General features: G+C 39.4%; 1 protein-coding gene across 1 annotated transcript in view; it reads left to right on the forward strand.

The window, feature by feature from the left end:
* Window positions 1-26118, forward strand: part of CWF19L2 (CWF19 like cell cycle control factor 2) — an 87498-nt gene that overhangs the window by 2751 nt on the left and 58629 nt on the right. The window contains exons 2-8 of the mRNA XM_063127097.1: window positions 11748-11858; window positions 13187-13303; window positions 13995-14108; window positions 18370-18489; window positions 20504-20591; window positions 24024-24139; window positions 25375-26051. Of these exons, the coding sequence (XP_062983167.1) occupies window positions 11748-11858; window positions 13187-13303; window positions 13995-14108; window positions 18370-18489; window positions 20504-20591; window positions 24024-24139; window positions 25375-26051 (1343 nt within the window). The remainder of the gene's footprint in view (window positions 1-11747; window positions 11859-13186; window positions 13304-13994; window positions 14109-18369; window positions 18490-20503; window positions 20592-24023; window positions 24140-25374; window positions 26052-26118) is intronic.

Below are 26118 nucleotides of genomic sequence, written 5' to 3' on the forward strand. Positions count from 1 at the left end.
AACTTTGCTTCTTTGACCGGGTTCGCACAATTGGCAGGCAGTTAACAAACCACAGTGGCTTGTTAACTACATGGTGTGAGTTGGTCACATATCAGGGGGATTTGTATAATTACCCTTGGCAGTGCAGCTTGTTGTGTCATGCGAACCTGGCCAGGGTGGCTTGTTGCTGTGGGTACCAAGCCACCCAGAATCTATGGATGTTGTAGGGTATTATGTTATGTGAATGCTGCGAGGCTGAAAGATTAATCCTTTTATAAGATGCAGATATCTGTTAGCAGTTCTCACAGTGAGAGGAAGTAGGAGCAAACTTAGCTAGTGGGAGTCCTTAAAAAATACAGTATTCAGGAGTTGTAATTTTTTTGTCACACTCATGGGCTGAGTTTGGACAACATATTAGGCAACAGAGGGGGTAATAACGCACTCACAGTTCATTAATTTTCCTGTACTCCTCACATGACATGTTGCCCCTTCCCTTGTTGTGAAGCTGAGAGTCGCAGCGTCCTTCTGGGCTGCTGGTGCTCCACCCTCCCTCAGTCCTCCCAGCCACATCCCATCAGCCATTGTGAGTTCTGCCAGCTGTACAGGAGCAGCTGGGGTGTTTTCATCCACTCCTGCCAGAGAACTCTATGGCCAATGGAATAATCCACTTGAAGGACGGGGAGAGCTCTCCACACTACATTTTAATTGATTGATTAATGGATAAACAATGGAACAGCCCATTGTTTTTCTGTGTAGCTTAATTAAAAAAAATGTGTGTGCGTTGTGTGTCCCACCCCACACGACACAATCAATTCAACCAACTGTTGCCTCCCCGCCCCCATTGATTATTGTGTCATCCAAATACAGCCATGGTGTCTGTCTATATGTTACATTCTGTGGTCTTCCTCATCTGCCAGTTGTAGTCCTGCTAAAACAGTTGATAGAGAAGGTAGTCAGGCAATCCACTGAACTCTTAATCCCTATTTAGAGGTGCACAGATTCCTCACTGCTCTTGGGTACTGAGGAGCTTTTTCACTCACAGGTACAATGTCTTATCTAGTGCTTAACTGCAGTATATGTTTTTTTCTGACTTTGAGGAAAGGATAAGGTGGGTTTGTTGACTATTTTTTTCTGTGTAAGGTAGGTCATGACCTGGATAGCTCTTTATACTATATATGATGGTGTTTTGTTATAAAGGAATTGAGAATTTGCATCTCTTTCATTGTGAGATTGCACCCACATTTAAATAGATATGATCAGTGCATCGCCACATATGGCCTAATAGAATGCGAGAATGAGAGTTTTACATGTGATTTTCTAGTTTTATGCAGAAACACTTTATTTGCTGGAACAAGAGCATGTAACTATTTCTTGGAAAAGGAATTAATTTCCCTCTTTTAGTCAACTGGGAGAAAAATCTCACCTCTTCTCTAGAACAGAAATAGAGTGGTTGTAATGAACCCTTCGAAAGCAGCTGGATTTAACTCATGTTACTGTATGTAACCAGTGCAAAGAATACTCCAAGTCATTGTACAGAAAGACAGTTTTCATGATCTGACTTGCCGTAATACTTGTATTTATTATTTTTAAAATCTTCTCCAAATTCAGGGCAGTGAAATAAATCATTTTTATATGACAATGAAATCAAAGCAGCTTCAGTAATGGAATAAGCTTCTTCTGAGCTTGGTCCATGCACAGTCCAACAGAAAGTGGTCCGTCTCCCATATTTGACCATCAATCACACAACCATAGTCAGTATTCTGCATTGAGATACGGTAGGCTTACTTGTAAATATACTTTATAATTATTCATGTGGCATAATAGCTTTGTATTTCTAAATGCCTCTGGAAATGTAAATGTGTATTAATGTAGTGTTAAGAAAGTCATTATTCTGTGTAAGCAGGGATGATTGAATGTAATGGGATGAGTAAAATAATTCTGAATATGATGAGAAGAAATATTAAGAGGTCCTAGCATGGAGGAGCCCACAAGAGATTATAACATTTTGGTGGATGACTTGATATGCCTAGTTGCTATCTCCAGAGCTTAGAGTACATAGAAATCAGGTGATTGTAAGACAGTTGTAAAAGGAATCTCTGTCTAAACTGTGGTGCCATTCCAGTGCTGAAAAATGATGTAGCGGCATCGCTGTATAAGCAGTGGAGTTTTTCTTTCCATCAGCCTCACATTCATAGAAAAGGATTATGGACTAGGAGTTGCGGATGGTATAGGTCATTTATTAAAAAGAGCTGTATGGTGAGGAAATGTGGCTGGATAGCTGATTAGTATTTCCAAAGAATGTGGCAGCAGAAAAGCACCAAAGGTGCATGCCATTTTCACTGGGGATGTAGAGAGAGCCAGTTATCAAGAAAAACGTGATAATAGATAGGAAAATACACATGAACGTCATAAGTAAGTAGTTGTCTATGCCAGTGGTAGGAAGCCTTTTTCAGTTCAAGGGCTCAAGTTCTATCTGGGAATGGCCGGGTAGTGGAGGTAAGAAGGGGCATTTCATCTGTGGGCGGGGCTACAGGCAAATTGGGTGGGACCAAAATTTAACTTTTACTGATTTTAATCCTACTTGAAAATAAGCTGGACATGCCTCTGCATGTCTACTCACAAATAAGCCAAATAAGCTTCTGTGTGTCTATTTGGAAGTAAGCTGGAGAAGCTTCTGCAGGACAAAACTCAGAAGTAAGTAGGACTGAATCAGTCAGCTGCTTCCTCACCAGGCCCCACCCCTTCTCCCCTGCAGGGAGAGCAGCCAATCAGAGCAGCTGATTGCAGAGAAGAACAGTTTCCTGTTGAGCACTTTTTCCATTCTCAATGTCCCCCTCCCCTGCCATGAAAACACCAGGGAAAATGGGTGGGAGAGCAGGTGAAAGGTAAGAGCTGAATGGGGATTTCAGAAGAGGTGTGTCCACAGGCAAAGGCTTCTCAGGCTGGATTATAGAGAGCCCTGCAGGCTGGAGGTTGCCCACCTCTGGTCTCTGTATTTTATCCTGTAACGAATATTTGTGCTCAGAGTTCAGTACTTTGTTTTTGCTTGTTAATAGGACAGAAGTATGTAAAACCAAAGCTTCTTAGATTTTTAAACTGGTAAGCTTCGTCATGCCTGATAAATGCAAGATGGTATTGGGCCAAATATTGAGGTAGACACTGCAAAATATTTGGTGGTTTGTCAATTCTCTCCGTGCTGGCAGGCTTTTTCTCATGCAGAAAGGCTTCTTAGAACAGAGCCTCTACCCCTAGATTGAGAACACTGGAATGTGAGAAAAGGAGTGTGACAAGGCTAAGTTGTGTTTTGCTCACTGGTTTGTGACAGGTTATCAAAATACAGACGAATTTAGTAGACTTGCAGATTCCAGAATATGTTTTGAAAACAGTTGTGGTGCCTGAGGGGATGTCAGGGGTGCATCTGTTGGAGCTGTCAGCCCCTTTCAGTGCCAGAACTAGTATTTCATTTTTCTTTTTTACTTTATAGGAAGTTGAGCTGAGCAAATACTTGTTCTGTCACTATCAGATTACTTTGGAAACAGATACTAAAACCAGTTTTCATTTTGAATTGATGTTTCATTATATGGGGTGTGCTTTAGCCTATAGGATGAGAAAGCACAAGATTTAATTTACTGTTGATCTTATGTGTGTGTCGGTTTGTAATCTCCTTGGAGGTCAGTTGGACTTATTCCCAAGTAATGTGCATAGGACTGCAGCCTTAAAGTATTTGACAATTTATTAGCATTAAAGATACAAGCAATACATTAGTCTGAATGCATTTGGGATTTATTTATTTGAATTAAATTCCTGTTAGCCAATACTACAAAAGATTTCTGTTTGACAGTCCCAAACATTGTATTTCCCCCTTTTCATTCTTTTTATGTTGTCAAGCTTTTCAGTGACTGGGTTCAGATGACACGATAACTCACAATGGGTTAAATTGCCCATCATGGATTATTTAATCCATTGTGGGTTATCGGGTTGTCTGCTGGCAATTTTGTAACCCAAGGTGAGTTATTTGCCTGAAATAACCCACTCTGATCATTTATAGTCTGCAGTAGTGTTTATTTAGCTCACTGAGGGTTATTGTGCTTTATGCCAGGCCCAGTGGGTTAATTTGCTGGCCTACAACAAGATGGACCATATAGCTGCAGCAAGATGGACCATATAGCTGCTGCACTCTATGGAGTCTTGAAGGTTTGCAGGATCACAACCACACATCATAGGCAGCCTCCTCTAGTGGGGAGGCATCCAATCCACTTTCAAAATCCTGTGCAATTTTACCCTGGGGAGAGAGAATCCCCGGTGAGCCAAATAGGGGGTGGCACAAATAAACCTTTGGAAAATAAGCGAAAACAAAGAACAGTTGAAAATGCGCATTTCCTCCTTAGCTTAAAGTGCACAATCGCATATGAATTTGCATAATGCAAATTCACGCAATTGTACTTTTGTGCAAATTCACATTTGCAAAAATTCGTATCTGTACAATTGCGCACTTTATGCTGTGAAGGGAATGCACATTTTTTGCCGTTTTAATTTTGCTTATTTCCAAAGGTTTATTTGTGCCACCCCCTATTTGATGCACCTGGGATTTTTTTTCTACCCTGGGTGAAATTGCACAGGATTTTGAAGGTGAATGTCTGTGAAGACTTTGTACTTAATTTTCAGTGATGTTGTACATCAAAAATGATAAAATAAGCACTAAATTTGGGAAATGTGATTAGGCAATACCTTGGATTTGAAGAGCTGTTTAATTTGTTGTGTGTGCCCAAAAAACGCTTTTGGCTTCTGTTTCTTAAACACTGCTATGAGACCATTTCTGGAAGTGTATGGACTTTATGGTACACTGTTATGTTATGCTATATTAAAAATGTTACTGGTCATGCTGAAGGCTGTTGTATCCCAGCCAATATTAATGTATGCTAACAGAAATTGTAGCATGAGTTCTATGCCCTATTCTTGCTTGTGAAAAATGTGCAGACCTATAATTTTTATGAAAAAATGTTTCTTCATAAAGATATTGAAGCTATTGTGCAGGATGAAATGGACTGTGATATTCCTCTGTCAAAGACTGGGAACTAGTACTAATCTCATACAGACCAGGTTTTTGAATGGAGTTTTTTTTTTAAAACAAAAAGAATTCTGTTGTCTCCTTCTCTGGTATTTTTCTTATCTTCACACAAGAACGTGCTAGAGGGGCTTCTTTCCTTTTCCCCAAGTTAGATGTGCTTGAATAGTTAGAATGTTGGCATACAAATAATGGAAGGTAAACTTCTCTAGAATTTTAAAAAATAATATACTAACCAGGTTTCATGGAACTTGGTGCAGGTTATCTCTTAGAACTTGGTGCAAAACATTTAAAAATAAATTTGGTGGTTTAAAAGGCCCAAAACATTTCCTCGCATTTATTTATTTAATTTATTTATTTATTTATTGCATTTCTGTACCATCTAGTAGCTGAAGCTCTCTGGGCGCATGTCCGGTACATGTATTCATGAGGCTTTTAGAACTGGTTCCTACTTAAAGTAACATATCAGAGGAAGTGCACACATGCTGTTCTCATCCTCTAGAGCACCTAACATGCTTGCTGGGATTAGAGTTGAAGTCCAACACGTTTGGAGGACACTAGATTGGGGAAGTCTGCTCTAATGGGACCATGAAACAGAATCCGAAGTGAATTCTATTCTCAAAGGCTCTTATGAACTTCTTGCAATCTGCAAGACAGTTGGAGGATCAACAAAAGGTGCTTCCATGTCCCTCCCCAAAATAAATAAAATCCAGGGTTGCTAGTTGGTCACTGTGTTGGTTATCCCAAATGGTTTTCCTGTGCTAGTTTTTCCTATATCAGTAAAAGACTGTCATTCATTCCCTGGAAAATTTAAAGAAAGTGTTGCATTTGGGGATGTAATTGTGTTGAGAGCAAAAGCCAAACTGCACCCTGATACTGGGCAACCTAAATTCCACAAGAGGGAACCCACAAATGTGTGCAGTGTCTTGTTATATATTGAGTTCATAGAAATGTGTTGTGTTACAGGGGGCTCTGTTTTTCCTTCTCGACTTCAACTACATTCATCTTGTTAGTTACAGTATAGATATGTATTTATCAACAGTGTCAGGAAATATTGCATATTAAGAATGTGAAGGAAGAAAACATGGGCAGCACGAAAGAGTAAAAGAAATGAAAAACGAGGCACAGATTCAAACTGGTGTTCAAAGAAATACTAGTAATGCAAATTTATTATGGAGTGTTTGATGTCCCAGTGTGTTCTGAAATCTACATCTTGATTCTCTGCATGTTTTCTCAGGAGCTCCAGTGAGTTCAGTGAAATTTACTCTCAAGTAAGTTTGCATAGAACTGCAGCCTTAGTCAACTTCAGAGGCAAAAGAAAGAATCTTGCACTATCTTGCTACAATAACGACAGCTACAAAAGTTCATTTTGAGCAAGTTCTATCAGTGATGCTCAAATGATAGAGCATGCTTTGAGTGAACTGCCATAGCTGTTTTGGCATACAATGCACTATAATAATTTTTTTGGGGAGTTCCAGTTTGAAGACTTACCTTCTCTCTCTCTCTCTCTCTCTCTCTCTCTCTCTCTCTCTCTGTATTAAGTACTATGCTTCTGACATTATGCTCTGAAATTAATACTGTGGTTCTCCTTTAAGCATTGCTGGGCTATGTAAAACATTTCAGATGAGCAAAAGACCCTTCACTTTGAAGTTCTGTGTCAGGTGAATAAGGTGGGAAGGTTTAAGCCAGGCCATTGCAGTTAATTGGGTCAGTGTCACCGTTGTTTGTTCTGTTAAACTAGACCAACCCATTGCTTGCACCATGGTCTACTTGGGCAAAGATTCCCTCTATTTCAAATGCCATCATGCATTGAGGAATAGCATTGGCTGCGATAGACTTGTCATTTTATTGTTCTGTGTTGCATGCACCACCTAGAGCTTGGATAGGCAATATGGCACCTGAGGACACCAGTGCGGCCCTGCCCCTCCCACTCATTGACAGGGCACCATGAACAAATATTATTCCAAAGCTGGCATTATCTCTATAGTCCTATTCAAGCTTTTGAGCAAATGGGTGAGGGCTTAAACTTGGGAGGGAAGAGGGGATGTACACACAAAGCCCCACCCGCAATGTCTCTGCATCTGCTGGCTCCACTTGGGAGCACACAGGGAAATTGAAGGTGGGGGGTTGTATGTGTTCCTTCTCCTCCATGCTTCAAGCCCACGTGGGTTTGTTCAAATGCCGGAAAAGAGTGTTAATTTATCTATGTAGATATATAATTATTTAGAAGCTGTTTTTTGAGGGGCATATATGACCTTAGGTACTGAAATATATAGACACATAGCTACACGATATGGAATATGGCTGGTTTAAGTAAAAAAGAATAGACTGATGTGATTTTGGTAGCAAACCTTGTGCACACTGCTGTATGATATTGTGCTGTCATGAACATTGAAGATTATGTTGTGCTAGAATCTATTGACAGTTTCTGAGATGGCCTTTGATTGAGTTACGATGTTGTCTTAGAAAGTCTTTAGGAATCTCTAAGGGCCATACATATACATAGAAGCAAAGCAGAGTCCTAGAGGTTTGCGTTGGTGCATGCGCAGGTTTGTGTGTGAACATCTGTTAGGTGTATTAAAGCATTAAACTTCCTAATGTGCTTGGAACAATAGAAGTTAAATGCAGTCTCTGCTCATGACATGAGGTGAAATTACTGGAAGGTAGAAATTAATCTGTAAGGGCTAAAGGAAAATTGGCGGGTATTTCTGTGGCAATGGAGAGCGCTAATGAGCTCTGGCTCAGAATAAAATGCTTGCACTGGGTGAGAGTTGAGAAATGTGAAACAATTAGGCTTGGCTTTTATAGCACAGGAAAGAAACCCAAAACTAGCGGGGGATTTAATTATAAAATGCAGGAGAGAAGAAAAAGATTGATGACAATAAGCTATGTGTGATTGTATTAGGCAAATGGCACAAGAGGTCACTGTCTGGTTTTCATTTCTACTTCAGTCTGAGCAACAACAACAAAAATTAATTGGGACGGTTGAAATGAGAGAGACAGGCCTAAGTTGGGAATAATGGAACGTGTAGGGATGGGGAGACTGTGTGTTCTTGGAGACAGAACTATCACTGGCATGCTGTATTATTATTATTATTATTATTAACATTAATAACAACAACAACAACAATCATAATAATATAATATATTTATTTCTTACCCGCTTCTCCCTTTGGATCGAGGCGGGGAACAACATTAAATACAAAAATACTATACAGTAAAATACGTAAAACTGATTAAAACATACAAAAACTAATACATTATTAAAATAACAGCCAGGCATCTTAAAATTTGACTGGGTAGGCCTGCTGGAAGAAATCAGTCTTTACAGCTTTTTTAAATTCAGAAAGACTGCTAAGTTGGTGAATCTCTCCAGGCAGGCCATTCCATAGTCTGGGAGAGGCAGAAGAGAAGGTCTTCTGGGTAATGGTTGTCAGCCTAGTTTTGGCTGACTGGAGTAAATTCTTCCCAGAGGACCTGAATGTGCAGGTTGGATTGTGCGGGAGAAGGCAATCCTGCAGGTAACTTGGACCCAAACTATGTAGGGCTTTAAAGGTAATAACCAACACTTTATACTTCGCCTGGAAACTAATTGGCAGCCAGTGAAGTGATTTTAAAGTTGGTGCATTGGGCCTCAGTTACTTGTGGATAAATGATACTGGGGACCTGGAGAGAAGGAATAGGCTTAGGGTGTTGCAGTTCAATTAAAGCTAATTGTTTAATTTCTCCATCCAGTTACTTGGAGTTTTGTAGCCAGCTACCAGACAATAATACTTTCTTCTTTTTCCATTTAATTATTTCACTTAGTTCCTGCAGTTCATATATTTGCATTTCTGAAAAATTATTTTTAGTTGCAACAGTGAAAATCTACCTCCGGGAATTATACTGACTATTTCTATTTCATTTACATGGGGAAATACAATTCTATGGTTAATAGCTGAACTACCATTTGGCCTGATGTTGGTTTTGATGAAACATTCTTAATTTCTCTTTAGCGACTAAGGCTGCAACAAGACAGCCTGACCAGAAAGCTTCACTTGATGGGCAGTATAAAAATGCGATAAAATAAATAAATAAATAAAATTAAAAAAGACATCACAGAGAATGCTTGGCTAACACTGAGAAAAGCAGCCCCACATTTCCTTCTGTGTGACTACTTTTAGTAATATAAAATGCATGCTGTTGTTATTGCTTTCCAACCATCAGTCTTAACAATGTGTATATCTATGATGGGGAGAGCATGAGTTCAGTTGGAAGATTGGCTGGTGGTTTAAAGGATGGCACATGTGTTGTCTGGTTTCCTTCTAGCCTTTATCTCACCATCTACTTCATAATCATTCCTTGTGTTTCATAATGAAGATGTGTTTCATCACTGTTACACACCTGGTAATGGTATTTGCTGTTTTGGTACTGGGTGCTAAATAGAAAGACCTGGATCAGCTCACTGTGCTTCTGCAACACTACAGGTTGTGATGTTGCACTGTGTACCAGTCTTTGTATGTGATCCTGTGCATTTATTTTCCAATGCGGTGGGTCATTGGACTAGAGAGCTAACTTTCATGAAAGGTTTTCTAAAATGAGTGAGGAGGTAATTCTGTAAGATAGTGTTATTTTATCATTCCTGGATTGAGTGAAGCGAAGATCCAATCCATCATTATGCTTTGGCTCATAAACCAGGAGGTGCCCAGCTTGTTCCACCACATCTACTCTCCAACATAACATTTTCCAAATTAATTTAGGCATAGGACACATTTGGGCTTGGAATATGTTGATGGAATGTATAGCTGGTGGTCTGGGGATCTAGGGGGTATGGAATACCCCTGGGAATAAAGTGGAGGCTGGGGCGGTGGAAAATTTGGAGCAAAATAACCTGAGGGATTTGAAAAACCAGTTGATCCTTGATCCTCAAACCAATGGGCTTGTGGAAAAGTTCAATGGTACCATCAAACAGGATGGATCTATTAGGTTCTGTGTGAACTTTAGAAAGATAAATAAAATCACAGAAATAGATCCATATTCGATGCCTCAAATGGATGCTTTATTGGACTAACTAAGCTCTGCCCATGTCATTTCCACCCTTGACCTTTGTAAGGAGTTTTGGCAGATGAGCTTAGAAGCAACTTCTAGAGAAAAAAACACATTTATAACTGTGAGAGGGCCTACTTTTGAGATCCCAATAGCAGAAATGGAGGTTACCTGGTGGGGTTTCAAAGAAAAGTTTATTTTGGGTGTGAATTCTTGTCAGGAAGAACCATTGATTCTAGGAAAAGACCTGATGGAGTCAAATGGCAGGAAGGTATATATTGTCATGTGCTCTAGAGCAGAGAGCTCACTTCCAGCGTTGCTTAACAACAAAGGAAATTAAGCTTACCTTCATAGCAGGAAAAAATGCCACATGTAATGCTCAAAAGTGTGTCTGATTTTTTTTTTATTATGTTTTTATAAATTTGTTCTTATTACAGAAAACTAGTGGAAAATAAAAATAGGTACAAAATTCAGTCAGTTATTTTATGGAAAATACATATTTTGACCATTTTTTAAAAGGCGGTGAGTGTTTTTGCATCTTTTGTTCACAAAGATGCTTAAAAGTAGGAAAGACACTGGAGAGCTGCATTTCTGTCTTTCGTTTCTTTTGCACTGTAATATGAAATGCCAGTTTCACGTAAGTAAGTTATAACAAAAGAAAGGAGGGCCTGAACTGCCTGTTTGCCACATTTAGCGAGGCTAGAGCACAAAGGATTAATTTAGAGAACCTGCACCCAGGCCCTACAAATTAATTTGTGGAGTCCAGAGCCCTAAAATTGATTTAGAGCTGCACCCAAGCCATAGAAATCAATTTTCAGAACAAAGACCACTACAATTAATTTACAAAGCCTAGAACCCAAGTTGTAAAAAGAAAGAAAGAAAACAAATACTAAATAAAAGTTCCTTGCCTTCTGGCACATGTTGCTGACTGCTTAGGGTCTGGGAGGATTCAAGTTGGTTGCCGGTCTTGCAGGCTGCCCTATCTCCTCTCTTAGACCCACACAGAATTCAGGAACAAAAAATAAAACAGTTACCACCACCACCACCCCAGCCACTTGTTGGTACCTACAGAAGAGACAGACTGAGGCGCTGCTCTCTGTGAGTCTTAATCCTGGTTCTGGCTGCATGCACCAGACATATGATGCAGGTGCTGTGTTCTGACAAGGCCGTGGATTCTCAAGGTGGCCGATAATGGCAGGGGTTGCTCTGCCTTCTCCGTACTATTCAGCTAAGTATTTCTGATACATAACTGATTACGTATTTAATATTTTAGAGTGGAAATTTTTGCTAGCATCAAATTTTTTCTCTTGGAACACCTATTCACATTGTGTGGAATGCTAGGGTTCGATAGAACACAGTTTGGGAAACACTGTCTAACACTTTGCTTATGTTGCAAGAAAAAATAAGGAAATCTGCACCTATTTCATCCTTGTGATCAATCTCCGTTCTTTCTAGAAGTGAAGAAATTAAGCTCATTGCGCTTCTTTTTATTATTTGTTTATACTGTCCTTGCTGTTCCAGTGCATCATTGATCTGTCAATATAAAGTAACTCTTAAAATAATAGAGCATTACATACTTACCCAAACCGGAGCATCTCACTGAAGTAGGAAGTATTAATTTGTCATATGCTTGCACTTTGTGGATTTTTTAAAATCCGTCTTCCTTTCTCCATTTTAGGCAAAAGCTGATTATGAAGAAGGAGAGCGACGCAAAGAACTGAAACGACTCCGAGGGGAAGATACCTGGATGCTCTCTGATGTGAATGAACGTTTAGAAGAATTGGGAAAGGTAACACGTCTACCACCAGCTCATGAATTCTTGTGATGGAATTGCATTCATGGCTATGGCCGTGCAACATTGTAAAACATACAGATGCCGGTGTTGCAATTATGTTTAATTTTGAATTTTGTAAAATGCTCTTTAGTTTATTTCCACTCAAAGATGGTTGGTCAGGTAACAGAAGCTTAAGAACAAATATCAAACCTCTGCTTAACTATTTGATTCCAAATAGTTAATCAACAAATCTAGAATATAACATGTGCTTACTAGAATATACACAGCTGCTTAAAGATAAAAGATAATACAATTTCAATACCGGAATTAAAGCATCAAAAATATAAACTAATATTTAAAACAGGTTGAGGGTCCATGTCTGGCTGGGCAATGCTGGGAAGTGTAGGCTTTTTTTTTTTGTCTGAACATGCATAGGATTTTGCCTTAAATAGGTCTTATCTTGTACCGAAATGTCCCAAATGTTGACTCCATCAGTGAAAAGGGACTCCAGTCATCACCTGGATATACTCTCTGAAAGCAGCTGGAGAAAGCCCTCTGAAGAAGATTTTAAGACTCGGTCAGGTTCATATGGAAGAGGGCAGACGTTTCTTTAAGCAGAAGTGCAGCAGAAAAATATTGCCAAATCTTATACCCTTCAGACACTGAAAACTTTGTACTAACCAACAACTTGGTGTATGGAAAATTCCTCCATTCAATTCAATGGAGGGGGGGAAAGAAAAAACCCCAACGTCCCACCACTTCCTGTCACTTTGTCTACATCGTCATCATCATGGAGCACAGAATATGGTGCAAATCAGCACCCAGATGCAGTACACCTCCCAAAAGGGAAACAAACAGGGAGAACAGAATGCACGTAATCAAGCCCCACAGCATACAGCTCGCTATCTCTGATCTCAAGTTGTGTGTGCTTTCAGCACTTAAGGAGAAATCTGATGATGTGAATTAGCGAGAAAGGGCTGTTTCCCATTAATTGACTAAAATCTTTTAATTGGTTAAGCATAATACGACTCATACTTTTAAAAAATCCACTAGCGCATGTTTTTGTTGATTTAGAACACAAACATCATTCTGTTTCATATCTTTGGAAAACATACTTATTGCCTTGTGGGCCAGGAACTCTGAATGTGATGTACAATAAAGTGAACCATTAAAACAAATATCCTGAATACAAAATTAATCTAGACTGTTGCAATACTAGCAGCAATTGCGGGATCAAATAGCTCAGTCAACAAAAGTGATGTTCTGCAGTTTAAAATGACAAAATAAGGTGTACCTTCCTGCCTTGCATCCTGACACAATGATATAAATGTTTCTTTATGCAGGAACATTCTGTTACGAAAAAGAAGAAAAAGGAGAAGCATTCAAAAAAACATAAAAAAGAAAAGAAGCAGAAGAAGCCTAAAGTTGAAAGAAAGGATGATTCAGCTGATAGTACTTCAGTAAGAACGGTTTCCTCTAGTCTGTGGACTTACTTCTGCCTGTCTTGTTTCATTGTATATTTCCATAGCAAAACAAGGGTTGATTTTGACAATACATTTGCCTGCAGTTGGATTAGGTTTCTCTTCTGAATGTCTTGTTAATTTTTCTCCAACCCCCAATAAAAAGAGAGAGGTTGGAGGCATTTTTATGGTTGCTTCCCCTCTCATCATTCCCGTGCTGAAGTTTTATAAACCCAATAACAAGACCTGAATCATGTGATATTTCTAGCTGTGAGAAGACGTTGTAACGATTTAAGTGGTCATTTTGATACAAGATAAGTATGTGTGTGTGACTTTCTTCTTACTTTTAAAGTGCGATTCCCAATTTTATCAGATGTTGATAATGACATTTCCAAACAAACATTGTTCCCCTTGTTTCCTGCGGGTAAAAGCTCAGAGGCAGCCTTGCCTAACTCAGATACTTTTTTAATCTGAATGTCTTGTTCCTATAAATACATGTAAAGAGTTGCAACTCCCAATACTATTCTTTTGAAATTTCTAAAGTGTCCCCTTTATTTTTTCCTTTCCTGCATGACAATACTGACTGTTATGAGTTATTTTTTAGATGACACTTCAGTTGTTTAGCTGGACTTTAAAGGCCTTTTTAGTTCTCTGAAACAAAATTTATGATTAGACAAACTCTTGTTCATAGGATTCTTCGGAGGAGTGGGTGGAAGCTTCTGATTCACAGTCTTCTAGCACAGAAAAGGCTTGGAAGGTGAAGAAGGAACAATCAGACACTGTCGAAAGTCCCGTGCCAGTTCAAGTAAGCACCTGTAATCATAAGTAGAAGGTCATCTAATCACAACCCCTGCTGGTGCAGGAAATCCACTCCTACCCATGGTTGTAATTTGTTCTGAATTTGTGGAATGCATAGGGCCAAACTAGTTCATGGCGGTGGCAAGATTTGAACCAATCTGATTTACTATTCATTCTTTTAGAGTGCGGGGATTTTCTGCTTTTTGACAAAATATATTTTCCACTTTTGTTTCTATGACATGAAAGTATCTAGTAGCCTAACCTGAGTTGCTGTAATAAACCTAATTTTTCTGTAGCAAAAAATTGTGTCCTAGGAAGGAAGCCGTAAATCTATATCAAACCAATTAGCGGTAATTAATTTTAGTTGCACAAAGAATTCATAGTTATTTTGGTTATGCTCTTTCTCAGACTTTACTTGTATTTCTGGAGGGTTTCTGCAAATGGCCATTTTCAAGGAAGATCCCCTTTGAGACAGAGGAGTGACTATTCTGGTAGTCTTGAGAAGAGTCCCATTTTTAAAGAAGCATAGGTTGTGGTCCAGCACTTTATAAAGTCTTGCTGGTGTCAGTGAGAGAGAAGTAAGCATGTGCTTAACTTTCTTACTTTGAAAGTATTGGGACATGTATATTAAAGTGATTTCCCTTTTGCTAGACTGCATCTATAGTATGGGACAAAGGGCTTTGGTACATTGTTATTTGATGTCAGTATGGTTCTCTTAACTATACTGTCTCCTGTTCTAGTTCTTCTAATTCCAATGTAAATTAGCTATTGTATCATTTGCTGACTTACCCTTGAAAATTGGAATATGAGTGATGTTAAGCCAGTGGAGACAGGAAGGTAAGAGTTGGCAAATTCCATAAATTGGTCTAATTTAAAATGGAATTTGGTTTCTTTACAAAGCAAATGGAATACTGTTACATATTTCTGGAATGGCAGTTGTTTATGAAAAAAATTGTTTTAAGAACTGAATTCTTTGTCTTCCAAAACTTATATTATAGTTTTATTAGTTTGCATTTTCATCTACATATTTGTCCTTACTATAATATTGCAATATTTGTTTAACTGATTGCTTTATGACTGGAAGAAAAAATGTGGAAGAGAAATAAATGTATCTTACTTACTTATCCACTGGCAACATAGTCTTGCCTGTGGTAAAATCAACCACAACACTTCTCTATAAGGCAGGCGCTTCACCAACGTGTGGAAACAGGGGGTTTCGCTTTCAAACATTTTAATTCACGTTGCTTCAACATGAATGTGGCAGTATTTCTCTAGTGATGTAGACTGTGACTGCACTGCCATTAAGTGCCGTCATGCTGTCTTGGTTTTCTTTCATGTCACATGTCACTGCAAACTCCTAACTAGCTGCTGCTCATTCTTGCCCTAGGGACGTTTTTGGCATCATTGCATTCCAGGTTTCTCTCCTTTTTCATCATATGAAGTGTCCTGGAAAAGTTTGCTATTTTAGGGGAACTTTCATTACTCTGGCTGTTGGGCATTCCCTGTCCGTGACTTCAGTTACACTTATTCACTTTACTGATACAGGCAGGCTGTAAAGGATGTGATGAGGTCTATGCAAATAACTTCAGACATAGCACAGCATTGCTTGCTACTTTGCCCCAAAACTTGTTGAATTTCAAATTCACAAGTTGGTACTCCTTTAATTAATTTTCGCAGTACATCAGAAGTTTGCGTGACCGTTTTCTTCTATTTCTCTACACAATGCTTAGCCATTTGGAAATGAGAAGGTTATATATACAATTAATTAGAAATAACTTTCTCCAGGAAAGATTGTGCTGCGCCTGCTTTTCCTATGTAGGCCAAGTTTTCTGTGTTTGGGCTGCAGTTGTTCTTATGCAACCCTGGTAAGAGGAAACAAATAATTTTTCTGCTGACTTAATGATAATTCATGATCATTTATCTTTTTTTCTAGAGCATAAATATAATAAACATGGAGCTTCCTGCTAGCAATCAAGATGAATCTGACAGGCTTTTGAAATATGGATTTTGAATGTTTTCTAGCCTTTAATTTTATTTGTTTAATACATTTATATATATTCTCAATACATACTTTCAGGGTGGTTGACATAAACAGAGTAAAACAATAAAATCAGGAAAATACACAATAAAACAATTGCAATTGATAAACCAGCAGATTAAAATAGCAGTATAACCACCCCACCTCTTCAGATTTTAAATGGAAAATGACAAGTCCTTCACCCAATGCCAGAAAGACATTAACATAGACAAGAGGCAAGCTTCTCTGGGGAGAAAATTCCTGAACTGTGTGCTGCACCTGAGAAGGCCATCTCTCTCTCTAGTCACCTACCTCGCCTCCAGGTGGCAAGGGAAGCTGGAGGATGGCCTCCAACGTTTCTCTCAATGCCTAAAGAGATTTTTAGTTTTTCATTTCGAACTCCTTCCCTGGAATGACTTGGGGTTAGCAACCATCAAAACATTACCTTCGTGAAATCGGCATTATAAAATAATCAATGACTTATACTAGGAGGTTGGCACTTGGTAGCCCTCCAAATGTTTTGTCCTACAACTCCCATCAGCCCCAGCCAGCATAGTCAATGATGAGGGATGATGGGAGTTGTAGGACAAACATCTGGAAGGCCAGAGGTTGACCATTTCTGGGTTATGCCATACATTAAAATATATTGCACACCAAATGAAAATTATTTTATTTTGTTAGTTCAGTCCATTAAAATCTGGCTACCAGAGGAAATTCTAACCATGTTTTTGGGAAACGTCCTAAGGCTGAGAATTTGAATCTACAGGGGTCTGTGGGGTAGCTACTGAGATCACCTCTCTACATGCTTCTGTGCCCTTGCAGGCAAGTTTAAATGTTTGTTTAGGCAAGTACTTATGCAGGTTAAGGTTAGTATGTGTTAGAGGTTAGTTATGCAGAGGTGTAATTTTGCATGGTATGGAGAATGTGGAAAGGGAGAGATTTTCTCCCTCTTTCATAATCCTAGATTCCATGAAGCTTATCGGTTGGTGATTCAGGACAGATAAAAGGAAGTACTTCTTCACACAGGACATAGTTAAACTGTGGATTTCGCTGCCACAAGATGTAGTGATGGACACCAGTTTGGATGGCTTTAAAAGGGGGTTAGATAAATTTCTTTAGGAGATGGCTATCAATGGCTACTAGCCCTGATGTCAATGTGCTACCTCCAGTATCAGAAGTAGTAAGGCTATATACACCGATTGCTGAGGAACAGGGGCGGGAAGGTGCGATGTACTCATATCCAGCTTGTGAGTTTCCCATCAGCTGGTTGGCCACTGTGTGAGCAGAATGCTGGATTAGATGGTTCTTCTTATATTATGTTATTTAATTCTATTATATTAATTTTGGATTGTTTGGGTTATAATGCTTTTATACACATTGTGGATTGTTCTTGCCAACCTCTTTATGCTTTTGGAAAAGTGGAATAAATAGGGGGGCAGTGCAGATGCTGGAGCTTCAACAGAATTTGTTCTTGCTGGCCCTCCTCTATGCATCACACCCAAGCTTGCCTACATACTGTCTTCCTTTGTGTCAGGAATGTGTTATTTTGTTTATCATGTGTAGCAGGTGCTGGGCAGCACCCTTCCATCCATTTTCTATTTGTCCTAGGCTTCCGAAATTGTTTTTCTTGAAAGGCCTTCAACCTGGCCCTTGACACTGTAGATGCAATTTGGAGCTTCTAAATGCAGGCACAAATAAATATGTACACTAATTGGACCCACTTAACAGTCCATCTGATGTCTGGGCACAGATTAAGTGGCTAGATGTTATAAGAGCTATGCAGTGCACCTGTGACCCATGATGGATGATACTCCTGCCAAATTGGACACAACAGATCCTGAAGCTGTATGCAAAGAGAACCATCTATTTTTCAGTACTCTTGGGTTGAGGGGTATGTCAATTCTCCTGAAGGAAATGACTTACAAAATTTGAGACCTTAATAGAAAAATGAAAAATTCATATTCTTAACCTTGATATGAATTTGCATACATTCTCATTCCTCACCACCACCACCAAATGTACCACCATGCTGACTTCTGAACACTTCGTTTAAAATGTATGTATAAAAATATAAAGAATGATGGACAAACTTGGTCTATGAATTGTCATAAAAGCTTTTAATGAAATTACTATTTTGGTATCTAAAATAGCCCTTTTGACTTGTGCAACCAAATGTTTGTCTTAAAATATATTACGTCTGAATGTGTGTTTGTTTTGATGTGGGGGGAAACCTATTTGTTTTTATTTACAGAGGGAGGAGTGGATGACCTTAGATTTTATGTCTGTGAAAACACTGTCTTCAGCATCACTGAAGGCTGAAAAGCAGAAGGAAAAATTACTGGAGCAACAGAAAGCCCAAGAAAAGGAACAGGTGTGTTTGGTTATTAATGAACACATCACTCAAAGAAGCTAACAGTTGTTGTAAGTGCACTGTGTTTCTTAGTTGCCTATGCCAAAGTTTCAATTTCTTCAATTAGCAGCCTTCCATTTTGGGACCAGGTCACTCCTAAGAGACACAATTTGATTGCTAATGAGTGTCCTGTCTTGGGTGAACAATGCCTGTGGGGAGCCACAAGTAGAAAATGGGGAGCAGGCAAAGGAAATCACCCAGATACAGGAACTGCAGGGCTCTGGATACTTTCCAGATATCAGGCAAGTTTTTCCATAAGAGTACCACAGCAGAACTGGGCTCTGTATTGCACCAGAGGCCCTGAAGATTGATTCAGGCCCTTCCTCTTGATGAAAAGTAGATCTCTTGGACAGTACCTTACATTGCCCCTGTGCTAGGGGTATGGACTGCTAGTGCAACCGGAACTAGTCGTTCCTGAAACAACCTAAAATGAGCAGCAATGCTTGTTTTATTGCGATATGGTGGTTTATATACAACCTTATTTAGTTATTTCCAGACTGGGCTTCTGGCCAATAACCTTATAGCAGAGTATTTGCAACGGTTTCCAGCAAAGTCAGCACAGACACAGATTAAGACTGAGATTTTCAATTGGTTTAAACAAACCTTTACTGGCATATAAAAATATATAATTTAGTTATGGCAATCACAAATACTTACATACGGTCAGTCAATACAGCTCTGATAGAGTGATCATTACTGAGTGATCATTTCTGATACATGTACATGGGAATACATTCCTTTTTATAGGCTAACTGTACAGTGATGCAACTGCTTGCAATCCCTTAATTGAAACAATCAAGTTACCAATTATTCAATCATGACATCAATGTCCAGGTGCAACGTTGACCTTTAAGTTTTCTGCTGAGTCTTCTGATTCCTCCAGCTCCTCAGCAATTAGTAAATCCATGGAAACATAACCAGAATCCATTCCAGGATCCAACATGTTTCTGGTATGGGGCAGATCAATGGAGCTCTCAGAAGGGAGCTCTTTTGGCTCCGCCCTATTCTGGAAATGAGTGTTTCCGCTCATTTCCCTGCTTAGTTCAGCGAATACTAGTTCCTGTTGTACTAGCAGTCCATTCTGCTAGCACAACAGAACTAGGGGAAGCATAGAGGAGTACATGATAAAGCCCCTTAAAAGAGACGTGCACTGGTCTTTTGCTGTTCTTGTAGCCTCAGGTTAGGGTGAGGTGGTTCATTATGGGTTTGGGCTGCTCATCCTTGCAGGTCTGCCCCTTCATCATAATCTGGGCTTCAAAAGTTATTTGTTGTAATAACATCTTGCTGTTCCAAGATAACTATTACCCCCCTCCTCGATTCTCCTAAAAGCATCTCTTTGGGACCTGGCATGAATGTGTATCTATGTATTTAACACACACATACCACCCATGAAACTTGGGACAGACTATACAGTTTACTGTCAGACATCATTCTGCAAAGGAAATGCTTGGTATTTTGAACTTTCGTTAGGAAACTTTCACAGGCAACCTTTGACTCCCTACATTTTTAAAGAAATTGTTCGTCAAACGAGTTAGTTGCACAGCATTGATTATTTGCCTGTTCCATTAATATTGACTTTCCATTGTTTGTCCTAAAACATAGCATTCATTTAATAGAGTGATAGAACTATTAATAAAGTTGTCTGTATTATGAACTTTTGAAAGAAGCCAAAGGTTCAGAATCCTTGCTACTGAGAAGAAGCCATGGAGTGTTTTTTATTTATTTAATTATTTAAAGCACTATAGATTTACAGGGTGAAAAACATCTTTTTCAGTTAAGTTAGGGAATTTTATACTTTAAAATATGATGTTTTCTTCAACCATGCGTTTTTACAAGTTGAAGCACAAGGTTTATAAAGGACACAATAAATGCTTTGATACTCTCTAGAATGATTAAAGATGTAATTAATATCAACCTGAATTTGTTGAGGGATTCATGGAGTTGCAGTTGACTTTGCTTCCCATCTCTTAAATAGTTGCTGATTTCTGAAAGAGAACTCAACCCCTACTGGAAAGATGGTGGCACAGGCTTACCACCACAAGAGGTAACGCCATCAACAAAAGGTAAGATCATCGTTCTATAAATGTTACTGCGTGACTGTCTCTCTTCCCTGTAACTCCTCATTAATGCTAAAGGAAAACTAAATTAATATTTGCATGCAAGTTCTGATACGATCTCTGTAGATTAAAATCATAGCACATAGCTTTGCAGAATATTTTTAACTTTTCCCTTTTTTTAATCTGCCATGGCTTGACCTTCAGTTTCTACAACGGAATTCTTCATTGTGAACTAATTAAAAAAAGAACCTGATTGTACCAGGACATGATGAATTGTTGTCATCCCATTTGGTCTCTTTCATTCCATTACACAAATTACAGCTTTAAAATATTCAGCTGCTGAACTCTGTGAATCCCATTTTAAATGAAGTGCATTAAGGATGCAGTTGGTAGAGAATATTATTTATGTAACCTTTTTCACTTCACTTCTCCCTACTGTAGGGTTATTTTTTCTGTTTGTGGCAAGAGCAAATGAAAAAGTATTTTTCAGCATGTTGCATCCGATTTATAAAATTTTACAAACTTCATTGTGTGTTGAATTGTGGAGGTTGCCATAAGTTTATAGGATCTCCCGTCTGCTCCTTTAGAAAGAGTAGGAAGTGCAAATCCCAATTTTCCAACAGAACAAACAACGAGAGCCTCTAATGCTAGAGCAAGATGTTATGCTCAATAGAGGGAAGCTTCCAAAAATAGTTACTCCGTGTTGACTTCCCATCATGGAGGCATCATGGGTTAATTCTTCCCACTGCCTAGGACAGACAAGAGCTGACAATTGCTTCTTTCAAACATGATGGGAATGTACATTCTCTTAGGGAGGCATTAATAATATTCAGTAGGAATCGCTTACTGTCTCCACTCCCTGGACTACAAACCAGGATGGGCAAGGATCAAAAGGACGAGTTGTCCTTCTGACCAGCTTATCCACGTCATCAGGAGTCACAGGTATCACCTCCGTTCATTCAGCAAGGGCTCTGTCACTCTTCGGCTGGACCCTTCCTTTGTTTCCAAACTTCACCCTGTTTTTCACAGAACACAAGTGCTGGTTCTCCCTTCTTTCTACTCTAATCCCCCTCACCCCTCTGAGCGGGTCTGGCACACCCTAGATGTTAGGAGGGCCATCAAAATCTACCTTAAAAGAACTGAGGAACTTTGACTTTCTGATTCCCCGTTTGTTTCTTTCCATCCTACTGTATTGGGAAAGAAGCCCTCCCATACCACCTTCATTAGGGGGCTCAAAGCTTGTATATCTGGGGCCTATGAGGTAAAAAAAAACCCCACCCCTTCCTAAACCCCCACACATTACAGCAAACTCTACTAGTGCCTCAGCTGCCTCAGCATTTGTTCTCTCATTTAGAGGAGATTTACAGGGCAGCTAGTTAATCCTCACATCACACATTCATTAGGCATTATAAACTGAACAAATATGTTTCAGCTGAAGTAGTCTTCGGACATAAGAGTATTAAAGCAGGTTCTCCCTCAAACTTAGGTTCAGCCTGCTTTGGGGGCCATTCTATGGGAATAGTACCTTCTGTCCGTTCCATGATACATGTCTCCTTGCGCTGGATTGGAATGGAAAGTTGGTGCTTACCATAAAGTTCCATCCCAATTTGGTGCACAGGAGACATCTGTACCACACCATATGGCAAACTGAGCACTCTCTTTAATTATATTTTCTGAAGGAAGTTTGCTGATCCTTAAGAGATGGGTCTTTTTGTTCTGTCTCTTCAGTTGTCTCTACATTTTCTTCCTCCTTTGTTTCTGGCTCTTCCATCACCACTGTGTCTAAAGCTTGGCTAGAAAAGAGGTGGCTGGGAGGAGCCACAGGGCCAAGGTAAAAAGCCTAGTCACATGTTCCTTGCCTGTCCTGGGCAGTGGGTGAGTTAACCCATGGTGTATATCTCCTGCACACTAAATTGTAATGGAACTTCATGGTAGGGACCCGACTTTCCATTCACCTCTCTCCCAATAAGATTTAGGCAGACTTGCTTTGTTTTGTGACAACACATGTCTTTCCCCACCTTTTTCCCATTGGCTGCTGGTGGTGGTAAATATGGTTAAATAATAAGGGGCTGGGGAAAGGAGAACTCAACATAAGGTTGATGTTTTCAGCTCTCTGTTGGGCATCACGTCTAGCTCAATGCTAGCTCAGTAACTCCCCTGGATGCCTGTGAAGATAATATTCAGGGGAATAAGTTAGAATAGAGTCTTATAATTGCCAAACATGTTCGGCTGCAAGCTCTGGATATGGAGAGGTATGAGGAAGGAAATAGTTGCATCTGAGAGTTCAATTTGTAGATGTTCACATAAAAAACTGTAGGGCGTGGAATGACCCTCAGACTTACGGCCTTCCATGGTGATCATTAGTCTTCCTACATATTCCCTTTGCATGTTTGCAGTTTGTCAAGTGAATTCTTCATAACAATTTTCTTTTTAAGCCGGTTCACTGAATATGTTAGAATAATAATTGGTGTGAAATCTGTTAATTCTGATCGCTATTTGACACTTTCAGGACCAGTGTTCTCTTTAGGAAAAGAGAGGTGGGCAGTGTTTCCAAATAAGTGTAAGAACATGAGCTCAAATTGGAGAATTGTGCCAGTGCTAAGTATATTTCTGGCTGTGCTAGCATATGTTATGTGCATGACGCACAACATATGCACTTAGCAATATGGCTGTGTTATTAACTTATAGTATGCAAATAACACATTTAATTACTTAGTTACATCCCGTTTGGATTACTGTAATGTGCTCTACGTGGGGCTGCCTTTGAAGAATGTTCGGAAACTTCAGCTGGTTCAAAGAGCTGCAGCCAGATTGTTGACCAGGGCTGGTTACAGGGAGCATACTACGCCCTTATTAAAACAGCTCCACTGGCTTCAAGTCTGTTTCTGGGTACAATTCAAGTGCTGGTTATGACCTATAAAGCCCTATGCAGCTTGGGTCCAGGTTATCTGAAAGACCGTATTCTCCCTTACGAGCCTGCCTGTCCTCTGAGATCTTCAGGGTAGCCCCTTCTCTCAGTCCTACCACCATTACAGGCACGCCTGGTGGGAATGCAGGAGAGGGCCTTCTTGGTGGCTGCTCCGGGGCTCTTGAACTCCCTTCCCAGGAAAGCTAGACTGGCTCCCTCCATGGTGTGTTTCTGGAGGCAGGCTAAAACCTTTCTGTTTCGGCTGGCCTTTGGTGGGTAATCTAGACCTCTGTTCATGTGTGGTTTATATATTGTATTTTTAAAAAAAGTATATGTTTATTTCAAATGTTTTTAATATTTTAATATTGTAGTCTATTTTGTGTGTATATCTCTAGCTGTTTTAATTGTACATGTTTTGATTTGTAAAGCTGGCTTGAGTCCCAGTATTGGGAAAAAGGCGGGATATAAATAATAATAATAATAATAATAATAATAATAATAATAATAATAATAATAATTTTGTTTTGCAGTGACAGCAGTAGAAGATGGTGGGTTAAGTTGGCTGAAGAAATCCTACCAAAGGATGAAGGAGCAATCTGAGAGAGAGAAACGGGATGTGGAAGAAATTATAGCTCAAAGATATGGGGTAAGCACTGAAAGAATATATTTCCCTAGTGAAAATACTTGTGCGATGGAAAAAATGTTGCTTCCCAACAAAGCACCATCAGCACACACACAAAAGAAAAGGTAGAGGAAAGAATAATGCAATCAAAACTTTATTGATATAATAGTTCTAATAGGTATAGCTGTAGATATAAGACTATTCATAACGGTACTTATGGGTGTGAGTTCAATGATTTAAAAGTGAGCATGCACCTCTTTTTTTAGAGTATACAGCTTACATTGGGGACGGTTTACTTCATGATTACAACCCAACTTTGTGCAAACTTAGTCCTAACAGAAAATTGCCAATTACACCATCAGCTGTTCGGTGTGAGTAAAATACAGGGCAACTCAATCTGCCCTCCGCAACACTTCTCTTCTCGAAGAGCTAAATGAGATAATTGCTGACTTTTCCAACAGAGGCTATGCATGTGAACCCCAGACAGCTGGATAGTGGGAGAAGCTATGTAATCAGGCCATACATTTCAAGTAGTATCACTAAATTGCTTCCTACATGGATCAGTTCATTGCTATGGAAACGAATGCTTAGTTAGTTTCATTGAAAACACATTTGGCTAAGATTAATCGAGTATCCTCGAGAGATGTGAGATCAAAGCTGCAATCTTCTGGGAGTTCACTTTTGAGTTTCTCCTATTAAAGTTGGTAGGACTTCTGAGTAAATACACTTTGGACTGGAAAACATATACACCAGACAAAAGAGAAAAAGGGTTTTGCAGGCAGTATGCAATGTGAATGAATATAATGTTAGCTTTGACGGGGGAGACTTGGGTTCAGATCTCTGCTCAGCTGTGAATCTCATGAAAGGCGCAATTCTATGCATGATTAGAGAGAGAGAAAAATCCTACAACTCCCAGCATTCCACAACCAGCCATGCATGTTTTTGTCTAAGCTTGCATAGGATTGCGCACTAAGTGATGCAGGGTCAATTACTATCTATGTGCCTGAACAGGACTGTTTTGAAGATAAAGAGTCCGAGGGGTGGGGGAAGGAGAGGGGAACCATGAGTTCCTTAGAGGAAAGCTAGGAAACAATGTAATTAACAACTTTTGCATGAGATGTTATCAGACTTGTATAAATCATGACCATTTCGAATGTAGCTCATTTAAAACCTGGCATTGCAAATTTTCTCTCATGTTCTTATGTCCCCAACAGCAGATTAATAGTAAAATGCTGTGTGCTTTTCCTTTTTTCTTGCAGTCAGTGGAGCTATTTCAATCAAGGTTAGAAGAAGCTGAGAAAGCTGCAGTCCAAAAAGAACATGATTACCGAAGAGGTTGGCAAAAATGTAAATATTCAGGAAATGAACGTAGTATGAGACAGAGGGAGGAAAAGGAGAAGCAAGATGACAGTAGTGTAGAAAGGGATGCATATAAAGAGCGATCTAAGGAGAGGTATAATAAAGAGTATTCCGAAGAACAGAGAAGTTACAAGAGAGACAGACCAACAGAAGATAAAGAACCAAGGCATGATAATAAAGAATCTGCAATGAAAGACTTTTCTTATAGAACGGCAAAAGGATCTTACCAAATAAGAAGTTATGAGAAACCTTTTTTGAGCCCTTTGAAAGCTACATTTTTGAAACCTAAGGACGATGGGGACCAAGAAGTCAGGCTGCAGAGTACTTCATCCCGATTACATACTCCTAGTTCTTTGAGTTGTGGTTTCAGAAAGCCTGGTGATCCGGATGTTATCCCAAGATGGCGCAAAGCACAACCAATGGAAGAAAACCAAAAAGCAATCCTAGATGAAAAACCATTCAAGACTGAAGTGGCTCTTCCTGTTAGAGAGGAAGATACACGAGAGAAACAGAAAGAGATGCCAGAAGGCGCCTTGGAAATAAAGGAGCCATTGGACAGTAAATCATCATATTTGGGGTATTTAGAAATTTAATGTTTTGATGTTGGGAAGGTCTTGGTTATATTTGCGTGAAGGATAAACCTG

Source organism: Elgaria multicarinata, chromosome 5, assembly GCF_023053635.1.
Source record: "Elgaria multicarinata webbii isolate HBS135686 ecotype San Diego chromosome 5, rElgMul1.1.pri, whole genome shotgun sequence".
NCBI lineage: Eukaryota > Metazoa > Chordata > Lepidosauria > Squamata > Anguidae > Elgaria > Elgaria multicarinata.